The sequence below is a fragment of the Misgurnus anguillicaudatus genome, chromosome 18 (assembly GCF_027580225.2).
Source record: "Misgurnus anguillicaudatus chromosome 18, ASM2758022v2, whole genome shotgun sequence".
Taxonomy (NCBI): Eukaryota; Metazoa; Chordata; class Actinopteri; order Cypriniformes; family Cobitidae; genus Misgurnus; species Misgurnus anguillicaudatus.
In genome coordinates this window covers 2,287,159-2,311,114 of record NC_073354.2, presented here as the reverse complement: position 1 = coordinate 2,311,114, position 23,956 = coordinate 2,287,159, and the positions used below count along the sequence as shown (strand labels likewise).

Here is a 23,956-nt window from a genome sequence, read left to right as displayed (position 1 = left end):
ATTAGGGTCAGGTAAAGAAACACTTTTAAACAATTTATATATATTTTTGGTATTAAAGGAATAGTCTATCAATTTTCCATATTAAACTATGTTATTACCTTAACTAAAAAGAGTTGATACATACCTCTATCATCTTAGTGCGTGCACGTAAGCGCTGTGGCACGGGGCGACACTTTGATAGCATTTAGCTTAGCGCCATTCATTCAATGGTACCAAACAGAGATAAAGTTAGAAGTGACCAAACACATCAACGTTTTTCCTATTTAAGACGAGTAGTTATAAGAGCAAGTATGGTGGCACAAAATAAAACGTAGCGCTTTTCTAAGCGGATCTAAAAGAGTAACTATATTGTATGGCGGAATAGCACTTCGACTCGGCGCAGTAACACTCTCATTATGAGAGGGAGAAGGGGTGCGGATTTTTCAGGCGAGTTGAAGTACTCCCAAAAGTGCTAGTTACCCTTTTAAAGCCTCTTAGAAAAGCGCTACGTTTTATTTTGTGCCACCATACTTGCTCGTATAACTACTTGTTTTAAATAGGAAAATCATTGATGTGTTGGTCACTTCTAACTTTATCTCTGTTTGGTACCATTGAATGAATGGGGCTAAGCTAAATGCTATCAAAGTGTCGCCGCGCGCCACAGCGATAAAGTGCACGCATGATGATAGAGGTATGTATCAACTCTTCTTAGTTAAGGTAATAACATAGTTTAATATGGAAAATGAATAGACTATTCCTTTAACAAAAAAGTTACGGATTAAAGCTTTAAATGACACTCACTATTTAAGTTCTTCAGCATGTCTCTGCAGTTCATCAGCATGCTCCTCAGCTCTTAACACTAGATCTCTGTCTGACTGAGACAGTTTATCGGTCCGCTTCTGAAGCAACATCATAGCCCCATCTATTTCTGCATGCTGTTCTCTGACTCGCTACACACAGTAGAAATAGCAATGAAATAGTAGTTTTCCCACTGTAGAAATACTTATAAGTGTTGATTTAGGCTTAAATGGGACTACTCAAGAGATACTTACCATCACTACATCTTCCACCTTAATGACGGTCAAGTTTGCTTCTGAGATGCTTTCTTTAGTCATAACAATAGTTTCATCAACTGCACCATAAGTGTCTTTAAGACGCTGCTCCTGTGCCTGAAATAAATGAACTGAATAACTGAAGTGAATCAAGTAAAAGGTTTCTCCAATAACAAATTAAAAAGTAAAACTTTATTCTTACAATGGCACTTGCAAAGTCGGTTTGCTGCCCTAACACAGTGTGTTATAACTGCTTTGGGGCAACAAGTTATGGAGCCAGAATTGCTATTTTTCATCCTTGTCTGATTCACACCAGTGTTTCTGTGTGCTATACTAAAGGGAGGAGGGTCACCACCCACTTGGTATACTGGGTTTTGCATGCATGCTTATGCTGCATTGTTGTATTGTGCCTATCTGCTGCCCTATGTTGTCAGTTCAGCGATATAACATATTATATGCAGGCTGAGACTGGATATGCAAAATTACCCTGGGGTCTGGGTTGCTTTTGGTTGTATCCTTTAGTGTTGGTATACGACGTCCAGCATGCATGCTGGTTGGTCGGGGACTGTACTTTGTCCTGAAAACTGTATGTCAAAGAAATGGCATCCACGATCCATGAGCCAGGCCGGGTCTCAGGAATATGCAAGAAAAGGCCGGCCCAAAATTGAGGAAAAATGTCCTTCTGCCCCTGAGAAAGAATGTCCTTCTTGAAGGGAATCTGCCAGGGAGGGGAAGTTGTGAAGAGCACTAGTTCTGAAACCATGATCAGATGGGCCAATAAGGCACAACTAAGAGAACTTGATCCTCGTCCTCCCTGAGCTTGCTGTGAAGCTGTGGTATTAGGCTCACTGGAGCAAAATCATATTTCAGAAGACCTCAGGGCCAGTTGTAAGCTAAGGCATCTGTGCTGAAGGGAGCCTCGATCAGAGAATAAAATGGACAATGGGAGGTTTCCTGAGAGACAAACAGGTCGAAATGTGCCCATGAACCGAACACAAATTAATTGGACCACCTGAGGGTGGAGCTGCCACACCCTGCACAGCGTACCCTGCCGTAAATGTGCATGTGCTTCACGTTTGAGGTCACGGGGATTAGAGAGGCAACTTGAGTCTCTGCCCACTCTAAAGAAGAAGGTGGCGGTCAAGCTGCAACATGCGACTCAGCGCAGTCCACCTAGGCAGTTGACGTAAGCTACAGTGGACATGTTGTCGGTCAAGACTAATATGTGTTTTTCTTTGATCAGTGGTTGAAATATCCTCAGAGCAAGCAGCACGGCCAGCAGTTTGAGGCAATTGATATGCAAGTGCAGCTGAGGTGGTCTCATATGCATAAAACCAAAGGAAACTATCTTCATCAAGGATGCCATATAACCGGTGGTGCCGACAGCTTGCCTCTGAACAGACTGAGACAGCTGAAGATACACTAAACACGTTGCTCTGTTAGACATACTGTCATATTGACCAATTTCAGCTTTATCCCAAGAAAGGAGATGCTCTGCACAGGGGAGAGCTTACTCTTCTTCTAGTTGACTTGAAACCCCAGACGACTTATGTCCTAGAGCACCAGGTTCCTATGAACACACAGCTGCTCTCAAGAGTGGGCTACAATGAGCCAGTCATCAAGGTAGTTGAGTATTCGGATGCTGTTCTCCCTCAAGGGCCAGACCGAAGGGGAGTACCCTAGGTACAGTAAGTGGTTTATGTACTCACAACAACATTTACATCACATTTGTGCATTTGAAAGATGCTTATATCCAAAGAGACTTACAGTGCACTTCATCTATTTTTATCTTATTTGTATCCATTTCAATTTTAAGTTGTATTTTAAACAGTATGTGTAATCCCTAGGATCGAACCCATGGCCTTTGTGTTTCTAACGCAATGCTCTACCAAATAAGCCAGAGGATCATAACAAATAGGAGTACTGCGTAAGGTACCTGTCTCCTTTGTAGTTTAAGCTGATTGTTCTTATATTTCATTAGTGTCTGCTGCACAGCATCATCAGCATTGTTGAGGAGATCCTGAGCTTGTAAGAGCCTTGACGTAAATCGACCCATCACCTCCCGCACAGGAGACAGATGACCCTGTGTTGTCATCAACGTTTTCTCCAACTGACGTACACGCCAAAACACTATACTCACACACATAAGGGTGTTAGAGGCTAAATGAGGGAACACAAGCAGAATTCAGTTTTACAAACACAAACATACATTCACTGGCCTCTTTGGATTCAGTAGTAGCGAGCGGTTCTTTGGGTGACAGGTTCAGATTTCTCATCCAACCCAAGATTCGTTCAGCTTCTGCTGTTTTCTGCTTCTGTACTTCTAGATCTAACTCCTGATGGACACTGTACAATTCCCAATCTCTGATCATGTCTGAAATACACAAAAACACTATAACAACCACATTGTCTCTTGTAAAGAAATCACACAGCTTGGACACTTGAAATTACCCCTAAATAGCAATTTAAAGCCATCTATAAATGCTTAGGTAATAGAGTATTTTGTGAGCATATCATTATATTCTGAAAAACAGCACAGGCCTCCATTTTTTTTATTTTGGAAATTTGGAAACATGAGTAAATAAAGAAATCCTAATTAATAGAGCTCATGGGACAGGCAAAGTTGGACATGCCTGGCCTTAATCAACATGAGCAACATGATCTCATGGAAATCCGTGTTCACATCACAGAAAATTTGATAATTTTATCCGTGTCCATGTGACGGAATTCAGCTTTTTTTTCCGTGACAAGAGCACGGATGTCTTTTCCGTGTGACTTCCACAGATTTCTTGTGTCATGTTATGTATTGTTTTCTCATAGTTTTTTCTATTTTCAAATCATTGTTGCTTGGGGTTGGGGTTAGATTGGAGGTTTGGGTTAGGATGTACTTTAATGTTAGGATGTACTTTTATGTTAGGATGTACTTTTTTGTTTTGGTTTCTACATTTTTTCTTCCGCTTTTAATACTTTTCTCGCCTGGATTTGGGGGTACAGTTGGGGTTTGGGTTAGGATGTCTAAAAATGTAACAAAAAGTGATTCTAGTGTCAACAGCAATGGGTCTAGGATGATTACTTGATGGGAGAAGCACTGATACCCAGGTGTAACAAGAGCCTTTATTTCACTTTTAATTTTTTCAAAGGTTTATTGATCTGTAAACATGTAATAGTCAAGGATTCGACTCATTTTACCCTCTAAGAAGACGTTGAGTGATGAGAGGTTAGAACTGAGTGTCTTTGCTAAGATAAAGCCTTCAAGCGTTTCTTGATCCACACGATTTCCCAAAGACTTCACAATTTCCTCCTGACACAACAAAATATCAACATCAGCTTAACACCACATGAATACAGCAGAATTTCATGGACCCCTGTTCACCTTAATTCTAACAGAGCTGAATAACAGAGGGAGACAAGAAGACAAATAGGTTTACAGTAGCTGGGTTTCCATCATACTGATGCTTTATGTGCATTTTGAAGTAAGAAACAAGTGATGTCACAAGCCAAATATTGAATAAAAATCCCTTAATTCGCAAAAAAGATTTATGAAAGAGTAAATGCGAATAATTGGATATGGAAATGCATTTGCAGAATGAATTCTGACATAGCAAACGTTAAATCCACGTGACACGTCTAGATGTATTAGCTGACGTTGTCTTTCTCATATATGGGGCTCAACCTCATTGCGATGCCCTTGCTGCTAGTGCCTGCCTCAAAAATTCTGCATTTCTTTTTCTGTGCATAGCATTCAGTTTGGCAGTTACTAGCTGCACTGCTACTAAATAGTGCTAGTAAATGTAAACTTGCTTAATCGTAACTAAATGCACCCCCGTCTTCATTTTCTAAGCGTGCCTTGTTTTATTTACTCTTGGTTACTAAATTACCAATACCACCATCAATCAGTCAAACAACTTGATGGAAATGCACCTAATTCACATTTGTTTGTTTTTCTTAATTTTTTGTGAATTTGGAAAAGATTTGAGCCGTTTCTCAATACCAAGTACGCCAAACTCGGACTTGTGTCCTTCGTAGTTCGAACTTGCAGATTTGGAAGAACGAACTCATGACGCGAAATGCATTCTGGGAAACTTCGCTGTCATAAGTCCACACAAGTCTCCTCTGATGCATCCTCGATAAAATGGGCGGATCAAGGACACATCCAGGGATTTTATGTGAACTTGGGCTTGATGCGAACTTTGATTTGGAACAGTAATTGGTCCGCGACTGATGACGTTTCACAAGTCCACAAGAACACAAGTACAGACAAGAACGCATATTGAGAAATGGCCTTGCTTCACGTTTCGATGTAAACCCAGCTAGTGAAAGAAGTCATATCAGAATGAAAGCAGTTTAAAAATGTAAAAAAAAACTCTAAATGTTATGAAAGCTCAGTAGTCTTGATGTAAAATAACAAAAAAAAAAACTCAAATTGTGGTCCCGGAGGGCCACTGTCCTGCAGAGTTTAGTTCCAACCCTAATCAAACACACCTGCATTTCAATTCCAAGTAATCATGAAGACTTTGATTAGATTTTTTCAGGTGTGCTTCATTGGGTTGGAAATAAACTCTGCAGGACAGCGGCCCTCCAGGACCAGGATTCCCCACCCCTTCTTTAAATGTTAGGTAGTACCTCAAGAGTTATTCAGTTTTACAGATATTATGAATGACACAAATTAGGGAGTGCTGAAATGAGTGCCACCTCTTCAGCAAGCATCTCCATGTCAGTAAGCAGCTCATGTGTTTCTCCTTCCACCTTCCCTGTATCAGCTCTCATTATTGCAGATTTATTCCTCCAGCCTACAAACTGAGCCTGTTACAAAACATTAAAAGCAACGTTATCTGTTCTTTGATTAATTTCTTCTACAACTCATAATTTCGATCCATGTGAATCAACATCTTTGTTCAGTCTGGCATGGGAGTCACATGCTTCAACAAGGAGGTTGAAAACCACAGCCTCTTGTGTTACACAGACACAGCTCCCATACATCCATTTAAGTGCTGTTACCTGTAGTCTATGTGCAGTGTAGTTGTAGTATTTTAATCTGTCATTGGCAGCAGCTCCTGTGGAAATGTTCAACACACTATTCCTGACCTGATCCAGAGTTTTGTTGGACTGACCAATATCTCCAATCAGATTCCAGATACATGCATCACAATCTGGGGAGAAAAGGAAAGGTTATTCCTGACAGATTATTAATTTATCATATTTGTATACAATGCAACTGATGCCAATCTGTGAAATATTTAGGGTCCTACACAGGGCTTCAGTTTACTGTGTGCTTCTAAGTCAGTAAAAAAAATAAATAAAATAAAAAATAATAAAATAAAAATGAGTAAAAAATAATTCCACATCTACTTAACAATGAGTAACACTTGCATAGCTTCACATTAAAAGAATAAGCTAACAAACTAACAATGAGCAAAATTAGCATTAACTAATGTTAACTTTTGATTGTACTTTTGGTTAACAGTTACAACTTTTGATATTGTTCATTGTAAGTTGATCTTAGCTAATACATTCACCTAATGCTAACAAATACAACCTTATTGTAAAGTGTTATCCCAACACTAAAATCCCCAGATCTGATTAGCTGGCTTTTATAGGCTTGTGGTAGCAGAGACTGTCATGCCACTATTTAAAAAATGAAAACTTTCTTTACCTATGTATTTTAAATGTAGTCGCAAAAAAACAAAAAATAGGTTTGTATGTTGTTCTTTACCAAAAGCGGAAATATGCAGAAAGACTTCACAGCCTATGCATTTTTCTGTCACAATACACATATTACAATATTTTCTATAAACTGGAGCTTTTTTCATATTATATTAAAACATGTCTTATTGTGTTGTTTTTTAAACTCACTGATATTACACTCGCTGATGTGTGAGGCTTCTGGTAGACACTCTCCTGTGTGCATGTCACAATTCTTCTTTTCACAATTACACACTGAGGAATGGAAAAGCACAAACATATCACACATTTAGCAAGTTATACCTCTTCAAAACAGAAAGCTATGGCAAATTCTCATTACACACTGATTTTCAGGATATTAATTTTTGATATCAAACCTTTTTACTAGTAAAAATGATTATTCTTGATGTCAGAAATATAAGTAACAATGGCTAGTTTAGATATCAGTTATTACATTTCCGATTGTAAAAAAAAAACTTGAATTCTTGATATCAAAAATTATGTTTTCACTCACAGAGCTATGCATTCCTAATATCGAAAATATTGAACCACAAAGTTGCAGGTTTTTTGATAAAACGTAATTTTCTTTTGTTTGGAATTTTACTGGAGTGAAACCATTTATAAATTCACAGCAATGGTCAGGTGATAGAGGACATGAGATTTACTTGTCCTCAGTACACCATGACTAAGCTAGATATGAGCAATGCGGACCCATTACGGTATAATCATTGATGCTGTCTATACCCAACATGATTGTTGCGAGAAAAGCATGGAGAATTCGCTAAAATCGGTTTCATTGGATACTGTGCGCTGTATAAGTAATGTCTTTTATTGTTTACTATCTGTAATACTGCAGTCTCCTGCTTTTGTGTAAGTTTTTTGTGTAAAATTTTGTATTGTTACTAAAACCATGGTTTTGCCAATGGAAATCAGTACCCCAAAAGCCATGGTTACTACAAAAAACATGGTTAATTTTCTTAAAGGATATCAGAAAGACTACATTAACTTCACGGTCATTACATATTACATATAGCTTGATGTCAACAACTGAACTATTACAAGTGAAATGCTATTTTTTAATATCAATAATTTAATTTTCACAAGTTGGAAATTCATTTTTGATTTCTGCAAGTAAAGACATCATTCTTGATTAAAGGACAAGTTCGGTATTTTACACTTAAAGCCCTGTTTTCAATTTGGACATATGATGCTGGCCCGAGAATTTTCGGGTGTTTCTTGTATCACCTCCCACCTCTATAATGGGTTTATAGGGTGCACTGGAACAATCCTTCCTAAAATGCATTAAACTTTCGTTTACAAAGACGTGAAACTCATCAAGTGGTCAGGTGTGTTCACTGATATGCTCACACAAAAATCGCCGCAAAAGATGCCCTCCAACAGGTTTTATTGTAGTTTTTGCCGACTCCATTGACTTGTATTAGATGTGCTGTGAGGTACGATATTACTCCGCGCCGGGACCTTTGTTTCTATTCTTGCAATTGGCAAAGGAGGATTATCGCCACCAACTGGGCTGGAGTGTCTATTATTCAAGCTCTCAGCGGAAGAATGTACGGGTGTGAGGCGTTTGGAAAAATAGGTCCACAAGTTAACAACGAATGCTAAAACAGCTGTTGGAAAGCATCTTCTGCAGCGACTCCCGTGTGAGCACATCAGCGAACCACTCGGTGAGTTTCACGTCTTTGTAAATTAAAGTTTAATGCATTTTAGGAAGGATTGTTCCTGTGCACCTATAAACCCATTATAGAGGTGGGAGGTGAAACAACAAACACCCGAAAATTCTCGGGCCAGAATCATATGTGCAAATTTCAGTCAAAACTATTCTATTTCATCATAAACAATCTGAAAACAGGGCTTTAAGTGTAAAATACCGAACTTGTCCTTAAAGAGTTCACATTTTTACTTAAAATAAAATATTTATTGTTACTAGTAAAATGTAATTCCACATATCAACCTTTTTTTTTTTTGCTAAGTGAAAACTAAATTGATGATATAAAAAAATCACATTCTAAGAAGGATTTAAAGCTAAATCGGCTTGCCATAGAAAGCACTTCTAACCAAAACAAACTCAAACACTATTGCAGCAGAATAAGTAGGCAACTGAAACAATAGACAATCAAATGACAATTTCAAGCAATTTCTGAATGTTAAGACACATCAACATGCTTGAAACCCCAATGGACCACAACTGCTTTTGCGTGTGGCTGGTAGTTTAGAGTGGTGATGATGTCATAGGAAATACATGATGAATGTTAATCCCCTCGCTTAAGTGCAGGTGGTTGTGTGGGCGCGCAGACGACAGAATGTGATCAGTGTTGGTTTATGGGAAAAAGCACTTTTTTGCTGTTGGAGGGATGGGGTGTGACCTAATTATTTTAATACTATCTATACTATTTTAATAATTGACTTTCTGAAAAGTGTAACACTATGACTTTGAAGTGTTTTCGTTGCACATTAGTCTGTTTCCTAGAGTAATGTGCAATGAAATGGCACAAGTTTTGGGCTGGGCTAGCTTTGTGTAAGATTAAAAATGATTGTTTTTTGCAAACAACAAAATAGTCTTTTATTTTAGTCCTTTGGTCTGATTGTTTGGTGCTGTTACTGAGGGGTTTTCATACTAAAACTTTTGGGTCTAGATCGGTAGTATAGCATATTTCCAACTCTCCTTAGGTTCGGGTACAAATATTTTTAAGGTCAAATCCAATAGGCAGATCATACTTACTTTTGCAGCCGGATGGGCTGTAATCCCAGTATCCTGGCAGGCAGCGCTCACAATACCGGCCTCCGGCCCCCGGACGGCACTGACAGGTGTGTGTGAGAGGGTGGCAAGTTGCCCGTAGGGCAGCAGAGGCACATTCACATCGACGGCAGCCCATACAGCTGCCAAATCCAGAGTAACCCTCCTCACATGCAAAGTGAAATAGAAGATGTTAAGGATTAGCAGTATATGCATTCCTAGAAATAATCAGGCAGAGCCCATGTGACAATAATGAAAATGCTGATACACCACACACATTCTTCTCGAGTGTGACATGAATGCCCATACCTCACACCTATCACACAGACGACCTGTGACCCCAGGCTTACAGTGGCACACACCTGTCCTGTCATCACATGATGCAGTACCACAGTGATTGCACTCGCACTCTGAAACAAAGAAAAAGATACGTTAAAAGATCTCTGTGAACATAAATATTTCCATGAAACAATGAGATAAACATAACAGCCGAATGATCAGTAACATTATCAAGCCTAACACAAGAACTATTTCACAATACTCCACATATAATAAGACCTGACAGGAGAGTCATGAGATTTCATAAGATGTGTCCTTAGGTCCAAGAAATTCACAATAAATGGCCCCTTTTTAGCTGTCTAAACTAAAATGATGTATTTTCATATCTTTTTATTCTTTCATTCTAGAATGTCTTTCCCCAAATCATTGTGCAATGTCTGAGTCCCATAACATTAACTTCACATTCTTGCTGCAGTTTCCTGTCATCTTTCCAGTGCGCGCAGCTTATTAAATTAGAAATGGCCAAACATAAATGTGATTTCAAGCTAAAGACACTATGGGCCCTATTTTAACGATCTGAAACGCAAGTGCGAAGCGCAAAGCACAAGTGACTTTGTGGGCGGATCTTGGGAGCTGTTGCTATTTTCCCGGCGGGAGAAATAACTCTTGCGCCAGGCGCAAATCAATAAGGGGTTGGTCTGAAGTAGGTTCATTATTCATAGGTGTGGTTTGGGCGTAACGTCAAATAAACCAATCAGAACATCATCCAACATTCCCTTTAAACACAAGGGTGCAAGTTCCATGGCGGGTTGCTATTATTATGACGGATTTACCAGGCGCACGCCAGGAGCGGTTCACAGCCGAGGAGACCGACGTTCTTTTAAGAGCAGTCAAAGACAGAGAAGTTGTTTTGTATGGGGATGGGAGAAACCCGCACAAATCAGCGTCGGTTAAACAGGCGTGAGAGGAAATACCCGCAATTGTCTCATCAGCTGCGCCAAGCACTACAATGATGTCAGGAGACGGGGGAATCCCAAGCTTGCCAGCATAAATCGGGCACGCCGTGTAACGGGAGGTGGATCTGCCTCTACACATGACCTGACGCCAGCAGAGGACATCGCTGCGTCCACCATCAACCGCTGAAGGGGTTTGGGGGCTTTGAAATTGGAAAACGCAAGCAAGGTCCAACCCCAAAGTACACTTACAAATCAAGTTCACATACATTAAGGTTTCTTATGAAAACATTTTAATTATTATTTACATAAAATAAATGTAATACAGCCACTCAACAAACTTATGAAAATATTTAAATCGTTATTTGCATGAGAATTTTTTAACGCAGCCACACAATACATAAAAACTATCACCACAATGCTCACCACAATGATTTCCCTTATCTCATGTATTAACATTTTTTATTATAACAATTTATGATTTGCAAAAACAACTGTTGCATCTGTGTAGATTAGATAAGCAATGCGCGTTTTGCACGCTATACATTATGATCAAGCATGCGCCCTTAAAATAGCATTATGAACTACGCGCAATGCGCCACTGACTTTAGACTAGTTTTTTTTTGGTTAGTAGCGCAATTGTTTTTTGAAACTGCAAAATAGCATAAGAGATGGTTTGCGCCGGAGCACGCCTCCTTTTTTGCGCTGAACCGCCCAGGGAGCGCAAGTTCATTCTCTAGTTTGCCGACGTGTGTCTGTGGAGGGAAAAACCCGCTGTGCGCCGATGCAAAATACGAAATGATACATGCGCCACTGACAAAGTCAATTGCGCTGGGTGCAAGATAGGGCCCTATATGTGCAACACAAACAGATGGCCGCTAAGACACACTGCACTTTTTCTATAGTACAAGCACTGCAAATGTTACCTGAAATGGCATTTTATGGTTGGAGGTTGACATTAAAAATGGTTTTAAAGTATATTTTCTTTCATGTCTATATTTTGTATTACCAAGTATCCTATTTTAAGTATATTCAGTACTTTGCAGTGCTGTCTTCCAGCACAGGATCAAAAACTATTAATTTAGAAATACCCATCTTTACGGAAGCCGAGAGAGAACACGCACTATTATTATTTTTGCTTGCTTGTTTTCTCGTGATCACGAGATAACAAAAGTTGTTTTTTCTTGATCACAACTTAATTTCTCGTGATCTCGAGATAACAAAAGTTGTTTTCTGGTGATCACGACTTAATTTTCTCGTTATCCTGACATGATAATCCAAATGTCATAATGTAATTTTCTGTCCATAATATGCACTTTTGAAGTGGACTGCTAATGCATATGAGTTGGGGTCTAATTCGCCCGTGTAGCTATGTGAAGCCGTTAGACAATAAATAAATAAATAAATAAATAAATAAATAAATAAATAAATAAATAAATAAATAAATAAATAAATAAATAAAGTTGGGCGTTCATGTTCGTGAGTTTAGGGACCATTTCTAAAGTACTACTGTACACGTTTGTATCTTCAATAGTATTTAACAGTTTATTTAAATAAATATCAAAAATCTAAAAAGTGTGCATAATAGCTGACAACCACATAAACACGTTGGTTTTGTGACTGTTTGTTGACTTTAAGTCATTCCATTTAAATGCTGTTAAAAGTATAAACATGTATATTATTTAGTAACTTAAAGACGGTCCCTAAATTCACCACTGTAAAATTGTAAATATTGACAAATCTATTTCAGCTTGAGCGAATCTCTGATCCAAGTAAAATCTCATTTGTTCATCCATGCTAATTTAGCAAAATGTGCTTTTGCTATTTACAAACAAAACAACACGTTCTATCGAATACACGTAAGCTTTAATAACATCTCAAGAATACGACTTTTGTTATGTTGAGATCACGAGAAAACAACTTTTGTTATCTCAAGATAACGAGAAATTAAGTCGTGATCACGAGAAAACAAGCAAGCAGAAACAATAACAGTGCATGGCCTCTCTCGGCTTCCGTACTACGTTAAAATATTTCTTGACGATTTTTGCAGTGTACCAACTTTTTGCATATTACAATGTATTGTAATGTTACTGCACCTACCTTGACAGTTTCTTGCACTGATTGCATCACCGTAAAAACCTGGCGCGCACCTCTCACAGTTGTCCCCAGCAGTGTTAGCCCAGCAGTTCAGACACTGGCCAGTCACATTGTTGCACTCATTGAAGATCAGATTGGGGTCAGAGTTACCATTGCAATCACATTTTTTACAGGAGTCTCCCACCTGCGTGGGGTTGCCATAGTAACCTGGAGCACACCTTGGTGGTGGGAGGGGGGATTATTTCAAGTCATTAGTGAGCAATATAACTCAAAACTTAAAGCTGCATATAACATGCTGTACTGTATGTGAGTTGAGAACTGACCTTTCACAGTAGTGTCCAGCATAGCCCTCCTGACACACACATCTCAGAAAATTACCTCTCTTGTCACAGTGGTCTGCAAAATTGTGGACAAACATAAACCCAAATCTGTTCTACATGTACATATTTTCATATTTTTTCTGATAAATATGGAAAGCATTAATCACAAAAAAGCATTGGTGTGCTGTCCGAAGGAATGGCTTCAAGCACCGAATTTCAGCTCAGACCCAGGCTACCCCCTCCATAAACTGGGATAGATACCAGTTGAGCATGATGGGATGTAGGAGGGATGCTGCAAAAACTGTCACGGGACAGAGGTGATGGACGGCTATATGCGACCTCATCGCACTGATTTGAGAACATAGTTTGAGAACATGGCTATGCTCCTCACAAATTTAGTTAAAAAACTTAATTAATAGTTAACTGTATGAAAGTCTCTCCATCTAAATAAACACTGGGTAATGACTTAGTTTAGTTGTATTGCTCTTTTCATTGCCATTGTTTTAAACAAGGTCAACCAGGGGTGCGTTTCCCAAAAGCATTGTTGCTAACCGGTTAGCAACTTAGTTGGTTGGCAATGGGAAATTACATTGCAACCAACAAAGTTGCTAACTTAGTTAGCAACAACGCTTTGGGGAAACACACCCCAGTTTAGTGCAGGGAACAGTACGTCTGCTAGATTATGCTTCCCTTTATTCCCTGCTATTGTTAGGATTAGATGTGGGATAGGGTTAAGCTAAATAAACAGCCCAGTCTCACAAAATTTCTTTCTTTTTGTGTGATTATCACGTATTGGTTACTAAGGGTGACCATACGTGCCATTCTTCCTGGACGCGTCCTGTCCAGGATTTCGGGTGTGTCTTCCGGAAGTTGTATTTGTCGACCGCATACGCCATAGAGGATCATTATTATTATTACAGAAAAGCAACCGTTACATTTTAAGGTAAGAATAAAATAAGATTGTATGTCTTGTATGTTTTTAACTAAATGGCATATGCGGTCAACAAATATGACTTCCGGAAGACACACCGAAATCCTGGACAGGACGCATCCGGGAAGAATGGCACGTATGGTCAGCCTAGATTACTGAACTGTTTTGTCCTATTTTCTTACCATTGTCACTTCGGTTTAGGGTTAGATTTACATAAAATGACATCCCTACCCAAACCCAACTCTAACCCTAACGCCAGGAGACATATAAAAAAATGTAATAAAAAAATAGTATAAACAATATATAAAGTGACATTCTAATGCAAGCACCAAATCTAACTCTAAACCAAAGTGACAATGGTTTAAAAATAGGAAAAAAAAACGTTGAGTAACCAATGCGTGATAATCACACGAAAACAGGAATTCGTTATACAATCACGGAAAAATGTGGAAATTCGTGATAATATCTTGAAAAAAATCTAAAAATTACGTGACTATATCACAAAACCTCGTGAGACTGGGTAGCAACAAATCAGGCAGCAGTTTTAACTAGAGGGGACAATCTGGCAGGGGTGCTTTCAGCATAACATTGTCTCATTCACCGTCCACTCTCATTTGGACCTAAAGCCCAAATGTTCTGACATCAGATCTGTGGATAGCAACTTTCAGATGAAGTCTGTTTAAAATTATTGTATTGTTCCAAAGTAAGCCATTGAGACAAAACTGAAAAACTCCTTGAGTTCTTCACTTGTTGCTTTCCTTTCTCTCTCTCTGTGTGTGTGTGTGTGTGTGTGTGTGTGTGTGTGCGTGCGTGCGTATGTGTGTGTGTGCGTGCGTGCGTGTGTGTGTGTGTGTGTGTGTGTGTGTGTGTGTGCGCGCGCGCATGTGTGTGTGCGCGCACGTCCAAGACAGAAATGATAGAGATTTTTAAAATTTAAGTATTTAAAAATGAATATTAATTAAGTCGTGCACACACTGGAATCAAATGTCTTAATGGGACACACATGCGCTCAGGACTGTTAAAGGACAGCCAACAATCGTTATATTTACTTCCTAATAGCTTACTTGTAGGGTTGTGACAATTATTTGGGCAAATGAACGTTCACAATGAATGAATTTAAATGAATTACGGTGAAATGCCGCCACATCCAAAAGCCAGACTTTCGTGCAGAAACTCCATTTGTGCCACAGAAGAAGTAGCATTACTATTCCAGGAAACATCCAGAGGCATATTTATATCGCTGTTCTTCAGATTGTTTCAGGTATTTTCATGATAATAGAGAATATTTTGAATGATTGTGTTTGACGAGTGTTGCTTTTTTAAATGCACGTTATAAGCGACTCAAACTCGTTAGATTGATAAGGACTTCCTACTGATCACGGAGCCGTAGTACACGCACAAGCTATGCATGAAACACTGAATCGGAGCCTTACAATGCAGAATTGATTTTAGACAGGTCTTTTAAATGGAACGCGATGCACATCCCCACTTACTTGTGTGAAAAGACCATTTAAAAACCAAATCCCATGTAAAGTGTAAGGATCTGCTAGGTTCCCTGCTGACCTGGTCAAGAAATAAATATGTCTGCTGAATATTTTCCTATTATTCGAAATAATTCATTATTTGTTTTGAAGCCATGATCCGTGGATTTCCGAATAAGGTATTTGGCTTCGGGCACATTCATACTCTTGTGCTTCTGTTATTGTTTGAGACAGTTTATTTAAATGTCTAGGCATATGTTTATGTGTTGTAAATCAGCTTACTTGTTAGACTCTAGTGAGAGCGGGCAAGCACATGGTCTGCACACAAAAGAGTTGTCAGGAAGATACACGGGTAAAAAGCTATCTTCACACTGGTCACAGAAATCTCCAACAGTGTGGTCCTGACATTCCTGCATACAGAACAGAGAAAATGCATTTCAGAAAACCAATCTTAAATCAGGGCCAGGTATGGGTAAGAATAATATACAATTGAAAAACTAATATTTCATGCTTAATATCAGCCTGATCTCACAAAATATGTAAAATAGTCACGCATTATTTTGCTCAGTTTTGCATGACATTTTCACGTATTTCCACCATTTTACTTGCCCCTGCCACGACTTTCTTTTCCGTGACAGTTTACGTATTGGTTACTCAACAGTTTTTCCTATTTTCTTACAATTGTCGCTTCGGTTTGGGGTTAGAACGACTTTCTGTTACATAAAATGATATCCTTCCCCAAACCCAACTCTAACTCTAACGTCAGGCGACAATGGTTTAAAAAGCATACAAAAAAATTGTATAAACCAATACTTTAAGTGACATCCTAATGCAAACAGCAAATCTAACCCCAAACCGAAGCGACAAATTGTTTAAAAATAGGAAAAACAGTTGAGTAACCAATACGTGAAACTGTCACGGAAAAGAAAGTCGTGGCAGGGGCACGTAAAATGGTGGAAATACGCGACAATGTCAGTTGTATGCTTTACCACCAGCATTTGTGTAACTACATTTTAATTTATCCATTTAGCGCAACTTACAAATGACAAAGCATTTATTATTTTGGACAGTTTACAGCCAATGAAGTAGGACTAGAGGTTGAAGCTGATAAACGTGAACAACATAGAAAACAGAAGACATAGAATACATGGATTTTTTAAAAAAAAAAAAAACCTTAAAGGCGGAGTCCACAATGTTTGAAAAACGCTTTGGAAAAGGAGATGGGCCAACTACCAAAACACACTTATAGCCAATCAGCAGTAAGAAGCGTGTCTACTAAACAACATACTTGCCGGGTTGCGTATGTGTGGGGCGGGTCTATCAACAGAAGGTCCAGATTCTATTGGGGTAGGGGCGTGTTTGTTGAGGTGATTTCAAATATCAACATTGGCTTTCAAACTTCATGGACTCTGCCTTTAAAGAGATCCTATTAAGTTCTTTAACAGAGTCTTTATGTTGTCTCTGGGGAGTACCAGAATAGGTTTCCTAATGTTTTCATATGTTCACAGTGTTTTACAAATGCTAGGACACATTTCTCAATACTTAGGTCACTTTTGCAAAATTCTATGTGGGCTAAATTGAGGATCAATTATCATTGCTTTGGCACAAAATGCATTCATGACTACATCTCTCAAATTTCCTAACTTCTTTTCTCACTCAGACACAACAACTGCCAAAACTCTTTATACATACAGGCCAATTTGCACATGCTTACATACTGTTTTCAAAACTGTTTATACTTATGTTCAAAACAATAACATAATACAAAACTGAATAAGACAGCAATTTGCTACATTTCAACAGTAATATTTTAATGAAATGTATTTTAGATCCTAAAATTCATATAAATAGGTCATTGTTTTGTGTGTGACAAAGTGTGTTTGTCGGCTGTCAACCTTTGCTAGTGTTCTGGAAGAACGAGTTGATTTGAGACCTGAATAAAGTGTTTTGGTAGTTGTAGTGCATTTTGAATGTGAAATGAAATGCTTTGCCAAGCTTAAAGTTTGTTAGGAGAACTGTGTGAAGAGTTTTGCAAAAGTGACGTAAGCATTGAGAAATGTGTCCTAGCGTCTATAAAAAAACTGTAATATAACTGCAGCACTGCTCTTCCCAGTGTGTCCTTAAATGCTTTGATGTGGTAGCTCTTAACTTTTTAACACTCCCCTTCTGAAATCTTCAGTTTGCTCTGACTGGCCAATCTGGCCCAGACTGTTGTGACTTGTCACACATCTGAAATGTGCATCCTGTACGTCCTCACTTACCATTACTGTAAGCTTCAGCTTCTCAGTTTTAAACAGTAACAATGGCATTAGTTTTGCTTTATCAGACCAGAAGCACCTTTGCCAGCGCAATGAAAGCCAGCTAGTGTGTAAAACCTGTGCAGTGTGTAAACCTCACTCATTTTTCCAGCTCAACCTTACATCCTGGACCATTCGTTGGATTTGAGTCCCATTCGAAAGAGCTTGCCTCTTGCACATATAGGAAGCGGCAGTGTTTAGTGATACTTACTGCACTACATTAGTACTTGAGTGCTTGTTTTGGATGTTTATGTCATGAATAAACACACAATGTGCCTAAAAAGAGCAGCTGAACAGCTGAAATTAAGCAAAGCCTTTTGTTCCGTCTCCATGTTATTGTTAACAGGGTCCTTGCGACTGGTCATTATCATCTTTGGGTTAAGTAATGGTCATATGATAAGGGCTTGACAAATGAATCAGGCAAGGATACGCAATGATCCAGGGAGCTAACACCCAATCAGGGAGAGAATGTGGGCTGCTACGCCTTAGTTTACAACATTTAGGTCCATCCACACTGCAGCAAATTTTTCAAACTAAATAGTTCTAGTAAAAAGTCATCCTTTGTAGTTCTTAAGAAGTGTTTTCTGAAAAATCTTTCATCTAGCTACTTGATATACAGTATGGTGCATACAGTGGTTCCGTTCCTTCTCACAGAAAAGTGTAACATCATCACCTGGGAGCTTCAGCAGTGTACATGTAATATAAAGGTCATTGTCCCGACTCGCAACGAGGATGAAATATTAGTGACAACATCGGAAAGTGGACATATCTTCGAAGCTCCCACCCACCCGCAGTCAAACACAGGATGAAGTAGTAGTAGTAAGCAGCTGTGCTTGCCCGTGCAGCTGTAAATATTGAATTACAGTAGAATCCTCCATGTCCTGAGCACTCGCAGCTGGATGATTGGTATCTGGACTCGATAGGTGACTCACAGCCTAGCCCCGCTCCCATGCCTTTCTTCGCAGAAGTGCACACGAAGCTTACAATGTCATGAAAGGCACCCTTTTCAGACATTACACAATTTCTAGGGTCTTCCATCTTCACTACCTTCAATTGTGGGGCAGCTATGTCAAGCTTCGCCAGGTAGGGTGTGCGATTGCAGTGCATTTCTGCCACTTGGAGGTCCACTTTGAGACTTGTAAGTGTTTTTTTGTCACCAGGCCTGGTACTTGTGTGTATGGCCCTATTCAGATGAGCCTGTGTACCTGAGCCCAGTGGCATGTTTAACATTTTGAGGGCCCCAAGCAAAGTCCAAGGACCTGGGCCCCATGCCCCAACATTGCAAGGTTTTTCATTTGAATTGCACAACAGTAAAAGTGAATATATAAAATTACGTTAGACCTATATAAACTGGATTTATTTTATTTTGAACTGCTTAACTTGGCACAACATTGTTACAGCCCAAAATCACAAAAGTCAACTTGACAATCAAGTGAATGTTGTGCAGTAGCGGATAGAGAGAATCGAGCGATCGCTCATCCCAGCATGTGTGACTGAATTTGTGCACTTTCGCCTGGAGCCTTTTTTGCACTTGAACTAGCCTATACATGGATTTCTCTGCGACGCCATCATTGCTTGCGCACGCAACCGAGAGGCAGAAAGAAGAGACGTGTCTCGTGTTGTAGGCTAGTAACAGTGTCTGTAAGTCAAAAGTTGTGGCGTGGTTAATTGTACCAGCAGAGCCAGTGCTGGGTGCCTGATTTTTAGCATACCAGTAGATGCGGCTATTACGTTACTAGCCTAACATGATAAATCTGAACCTTCTTCTGTATCCATGTTTAATAAATCCCTCCTAAAACGTGCTGCCTTACTCTTGTCAACAATGCCTCTGCGGCTTTTTGCCTCCAGCTTAGCCCCGCCCACCTGGAGACATTGCAGTGTTTACAAACTTTTAAGGGGTCTATAGTGTGGTTTGCGACTGGGAAACACACCACTGCCTGAGCCCATAAGTAGTGATTCCTCTTAGGTAAAACCGATTATTGTATTGCCAATGTTAGTCTTTCTCTCTTTACCTCTGCCACTAGCTAATCTCAATTTATAAGGTCAAAGGTTTTTCTTACTTCCCATCTCACATATGCTCAACACGTTGTATTACAGGCCTTAATTTGTATTTAAATTAGATTATTTCTTACAGATTGAAAAAAATTGTTGCTAGGGTTATGCATAATCTGTATTTGGGAAACATGCTTGCTATAAAAACATACAGGCTTCACATTGTTTTCATTAGAGCTCTTTCATAATAGCGGTTCTGTTTCAGTTTAGATTTTAACCTGATCTTCCATTTCCTTCTTGGGGTTCACAATAAATGATTCAACATGGTTTAATTGTTGGTTGTTTGGCTGCTGGTGATGTCATGGAAAATTGGTGGAAATGTTACAAGCAATACTGTTAAAGAATGCGTGAGGCAGTTAAAAAGGGATTTGAAACAAAAACGTACAATGCATATTCCTGTGATATCCTCGCAGCTATCAGCATGACCTCCACAGTCACAGGGCAGACAGCTGTTCTGTTCACTAAGAAAGAAGCCTCGTGCACATACCTGAAATAAAGAAATGCCTCTATTATCAAAACAGTAATATAATTTTTACACACATTGTCTCATGTTGTGCTTTCCTGACTTAGAAACCCATAGAATTTTTGTGTGGTGAATTAAAATTGTCAGTACATAAAAAACTAAAACTTCTTGCAGCTGAAAGCATTGTATGAAAGAGCAAACAAAAATTCCAGCAACCCAAAACCGAAACTGGTGGAAAATTATCTAACAAATAGTTATTTCTGCTAATAGGGGCAATACTGTACTTCTTTTATTCATTTGAATTATCTTCAGTTTGCAGAAAATAATCATAGCACTTGTTACAGTATAGTAACTAGTGCTATGTTAGACCACTCTGCTCAAACATCGAGACATGTCTACGATTATTAACAAGTCATGTGTTGATATTGGTATACAAATAGTTAATACTGTGTAATGTGCAAGTTAAAAACAAATCGTTATCTTGAAATATAATATATATTCACTTAGAATCTGATCCTCATTTGCATCAGATGAAATAACTGCAGCAAAATCAACATTTTAAGGTACTTTATCCCAACAAATGAAGTTAAACAAATTCAACTTGTTTTTATAAGTTATGTCAACTTATCACAAGTCAAAACTTAAAATAGAAGGTTAAATTGTCTTGCAAAACCAAGTTGTTTTATCTTCATGCTGCATTTTTTACAGTGTACAAGGGTTCTTTGAAGTTCTTTATATTTGAAAATATGGTCACTCAAAAAAATGATCCAAGCCCTTCTTAGAAATGACACATTAAAATTGTGTTCAATTAATTTAAAATACCTCATTAAGAGCAATAAGTATATATATTTAATTAGTCTAACACAAAATGAATATGTACTATAATTTATTGATTTCTTTTTAATTGCGTTAACACAATTAGTTTGAGTTTGGGTTCGGGAAAAATAATTTCCCAGCATGCTTTGCATGCAACTGCTTTTGGAGAGTAATTTTTTTAATTAAGTGTTATTTTATGCATTTTTAGGTAAAGAGAAAGACTTAATAGTGCTTAATGTCCGATTATCTTATTGATTTAGACGTGTTTGTGTTGTATTTTTTCAAATTGTTTGGTTAACATCGTGCAGAAGGGTGGCACTTGTGGTTAGGTTGTGGATGTGACGTATTTTCTCAATGAGCACTAACTGTGTTAATGCCTGTTTGGAGATCAGTCTCTTCTCACATGCTCATCCAAAATATCATATGTTATTATTATTAGCATGCTAACATGTGCTTATGCTAATTAGTATGATATAAAAACGTTTTATATAAAATATCAGAATTGAGTTCTTCAGACTACACTACATTGAGTTATTCAAACTACGTTAAATTGGGTTATTCAGACTAAATTAAATTGAGTTGAGGCAACTAATTGAGTATTGCCATTTAATTTAAATTGAGTTGGACTAACTCAATTTATTTAAATTGTGTAAAGCAATTTTTTATGAGTTAGGGGTACTCAATCATATTGGATGGAAATCCTGCCCACAATTTTATTGAGTTTATCCAATGAATAATTTTTTTGAGTGTACTTTACAATAAGGTTGTATTAGTAAACATTAGTAAAAGCCGTAACTAACATGATCAAACAAAATAGTTTTTCAGCACATATTAATACTTGTTAATGTTGATACAGTTATTCATGTTAGTTCACGCTGCATCAATTAATGTTAACAGTTAAAACTTTTAATTGTATAAATGAATTAGTAAATGCAAAAATTAACATGAACGCAGATTAATAAATGCTTTAGAATACAGTTAATTCTTAGGTAAATGCTAATGCATTAACTAAGGGGTTAACGAATACAACCTTATTGTAAAGTGTTACAGAAAATACAAATCGATCAGTTTATATGACATAGCAAAAATAAAGCCAAAGAAGTAGACTGAATAATTACATTTATCCAAATATAATATCAAACAGATGCTATACAATGCAATTTGCAAACATCCCATTTTAAAAGCAATAGTTCACAATTTATCATTCAAATGAAGAACTGGCATAATAAGCAAATTATCAACTTCAAACCATAGATAACTATATAAGTTTTTTTACATACTGCACAAGTTAATAGAAAGGTTAGTTTGCTAGACCAGACTGCTTTTTGTAAATTCTAATAAGACCTACAACAGTTCTGAGAATACACACACATGGGATTCTCAAAGCAAAAGATCGTGGGAAGCTGGAACATATTCCCATTTGAGTCATAACTGCTGCTACAGAGGAACAGTGTGGGAAACCAAACCTTTGCTTTGAGTGTGTGTGTGTGGGGTTGCGTGCGTGCGTGTTTGTTTGTTGGACAGTCACAATTCATCACTGAAGATATTATGAATGATAAGATAAATATATAGTCATTTCAATTTTATGCTGCATCCCCGCAACAAACTGCTTATCTAAACAGAAATTTCAAAAATAAAGGCTGCACTACTGAATGTTATTCTGTCTCCTCTTAAGATATTCAGTGCAGTGGTTCTCAAACTGGGGGCTGCCCGATTACGCCAAGGTGCCACAGTTTTGTGACATTTAATAAAATATGAATTTATCATAAGTTCTGTGTAATGAAACATTAGACAAGGTGCAGTGCGCAGAACTGAGCAGCAGGGTGAATGTGATGAATGTGATGATGGCATAGCAAAAGCATGAGAACGTTTGCTAATAAAAGTATGTGAGTTTTTCTTTGTTTTATCGTTGTTGTGTTTTCATTAAAATTAATAAGAAAGAACAACAAAAGAATAATAAGAAAGAACAACAAAGTATTTGGTTTAAAGGGGAAAATCCAAAGATCTTATATTTATTTGTTATGCGGATGTATATTACTCATATTATTATTATTATTTATCTGTCATAAATCTATTGTAGAGATACCAAACCTGGTGGGATGGTTTCAAATCTCTCTTGCTACTCAGGCAACAACATCTGCCATACAGTAGGCGCTATAATAATCTAGTTAATTTTTAGTCATTATCTCCATAATGACGTGGGCTAGAATCAAAATTATTTTCTAATAATGCTTATGTCATTTCATACAAAATGTATATTTCTAAATTAATTTCAATCAATCAATTTCTTCACCATTTTGAATTTCTTAAAAAGCCATTTTTTTAACTCCTAGACCGCTTGCATACAATTTGGGGTTTGGCATCTAGGGACATCAAAAAGTTATCAAAAGCTTTTTGATTGACCTAACTATTCTTGTATGCTGTGTTAACGAATTTAACTGCCATTTCCCCAAAATGGACTTACAGTGCATTCACATGCCATTGGCGAGAGTGTCAAAGTGGCCGGAAGTCATTAATTTTCAATGAGAGTGTGAGTTTCAAGAAGGGTTCAAATCATCTCAACTTTATGGTAATGAGCTATGATGCGGTTCAGCGGCAACCAATGGGAAGGCGGACACGTTCGGCAGCAACCAATCGGAAGGCGCAAACCTCCGCTTGAGAGAATTCCAGAGGATGCATTTGAGCGTCGTCAGAGCGTCCACTACACTTTTCATATAGCGTCATTGGTACAGTAGGGCAGCCAGAGCGTATTTTGACGCTCTCGCCGGTGGCGGTGTACTGCCCTACAAAGGCTAAGTG

General features: G+C 38.2%; 1 protein-coding gene across 1 annotated transcript in view; it reads right to left on the bottom strand.

The window, feature by feature from the left end:
* The window catches only part of lama4 (laminin, alpha 4), a 79,250-nt gene that overhangs the window by 46,705 nt on the left and 8,589 nt on the right, over window positions 1-23,956 (bottom strand). Inside the window, exons 2-15 of the mRNA XM_073855510.1 lie at window positions 20,264-20,365; window positions 15,816-15,939; window positions 13,121-13,205; window positions 12,801-13,015; window positions 9,778-9,878; window positions 9,454-9,634; window positions 6,885-6,968; window positions 6,030-6,181; window positions 5,724-5,834; window positions 4,221-4,332; window positions 3,241-3,405; window positions 2,968-3,161; window positions 1,032-1,148; window positions 781-929 (exon numbers count right to left, since the gene is read on the bottom strand). Coding sequence (XP_073711611.1) covers window positions 781-929; window positions 1,032-1,148; window positions 2,968-3,161; window positions 3,241-3,405; window positions 4,221-4,332; window positions 5,724-5,834; window positions 6,030-6,181; window positions 6,885-6,968; window positions 9,454-9,634; window positions 9,778-9,878; window positions 12,801-13,015; window positions 13,121-13,205; window positions 15,816-15,939; window positions 20,264-20,365 — 1,892 coding nt within the window. The remainder of the gene's footprint in view (window positions 1-780; window positions 930-1,031; window positions 1,149-2,967; window positions 3,162-3,240; window positions 3,406-4,220; window positions 4,333-5,723; window positions 5,835-6,029; window positions 6,182-6,884; window positions 6,969-9,453; window positions 9,635-9,777; window positions 9,879-12,800; window positions 13,016-13,120; window positions 13,206-15,815; window positions 15,940-20,263; window positions 20,366-23,956) is intronic.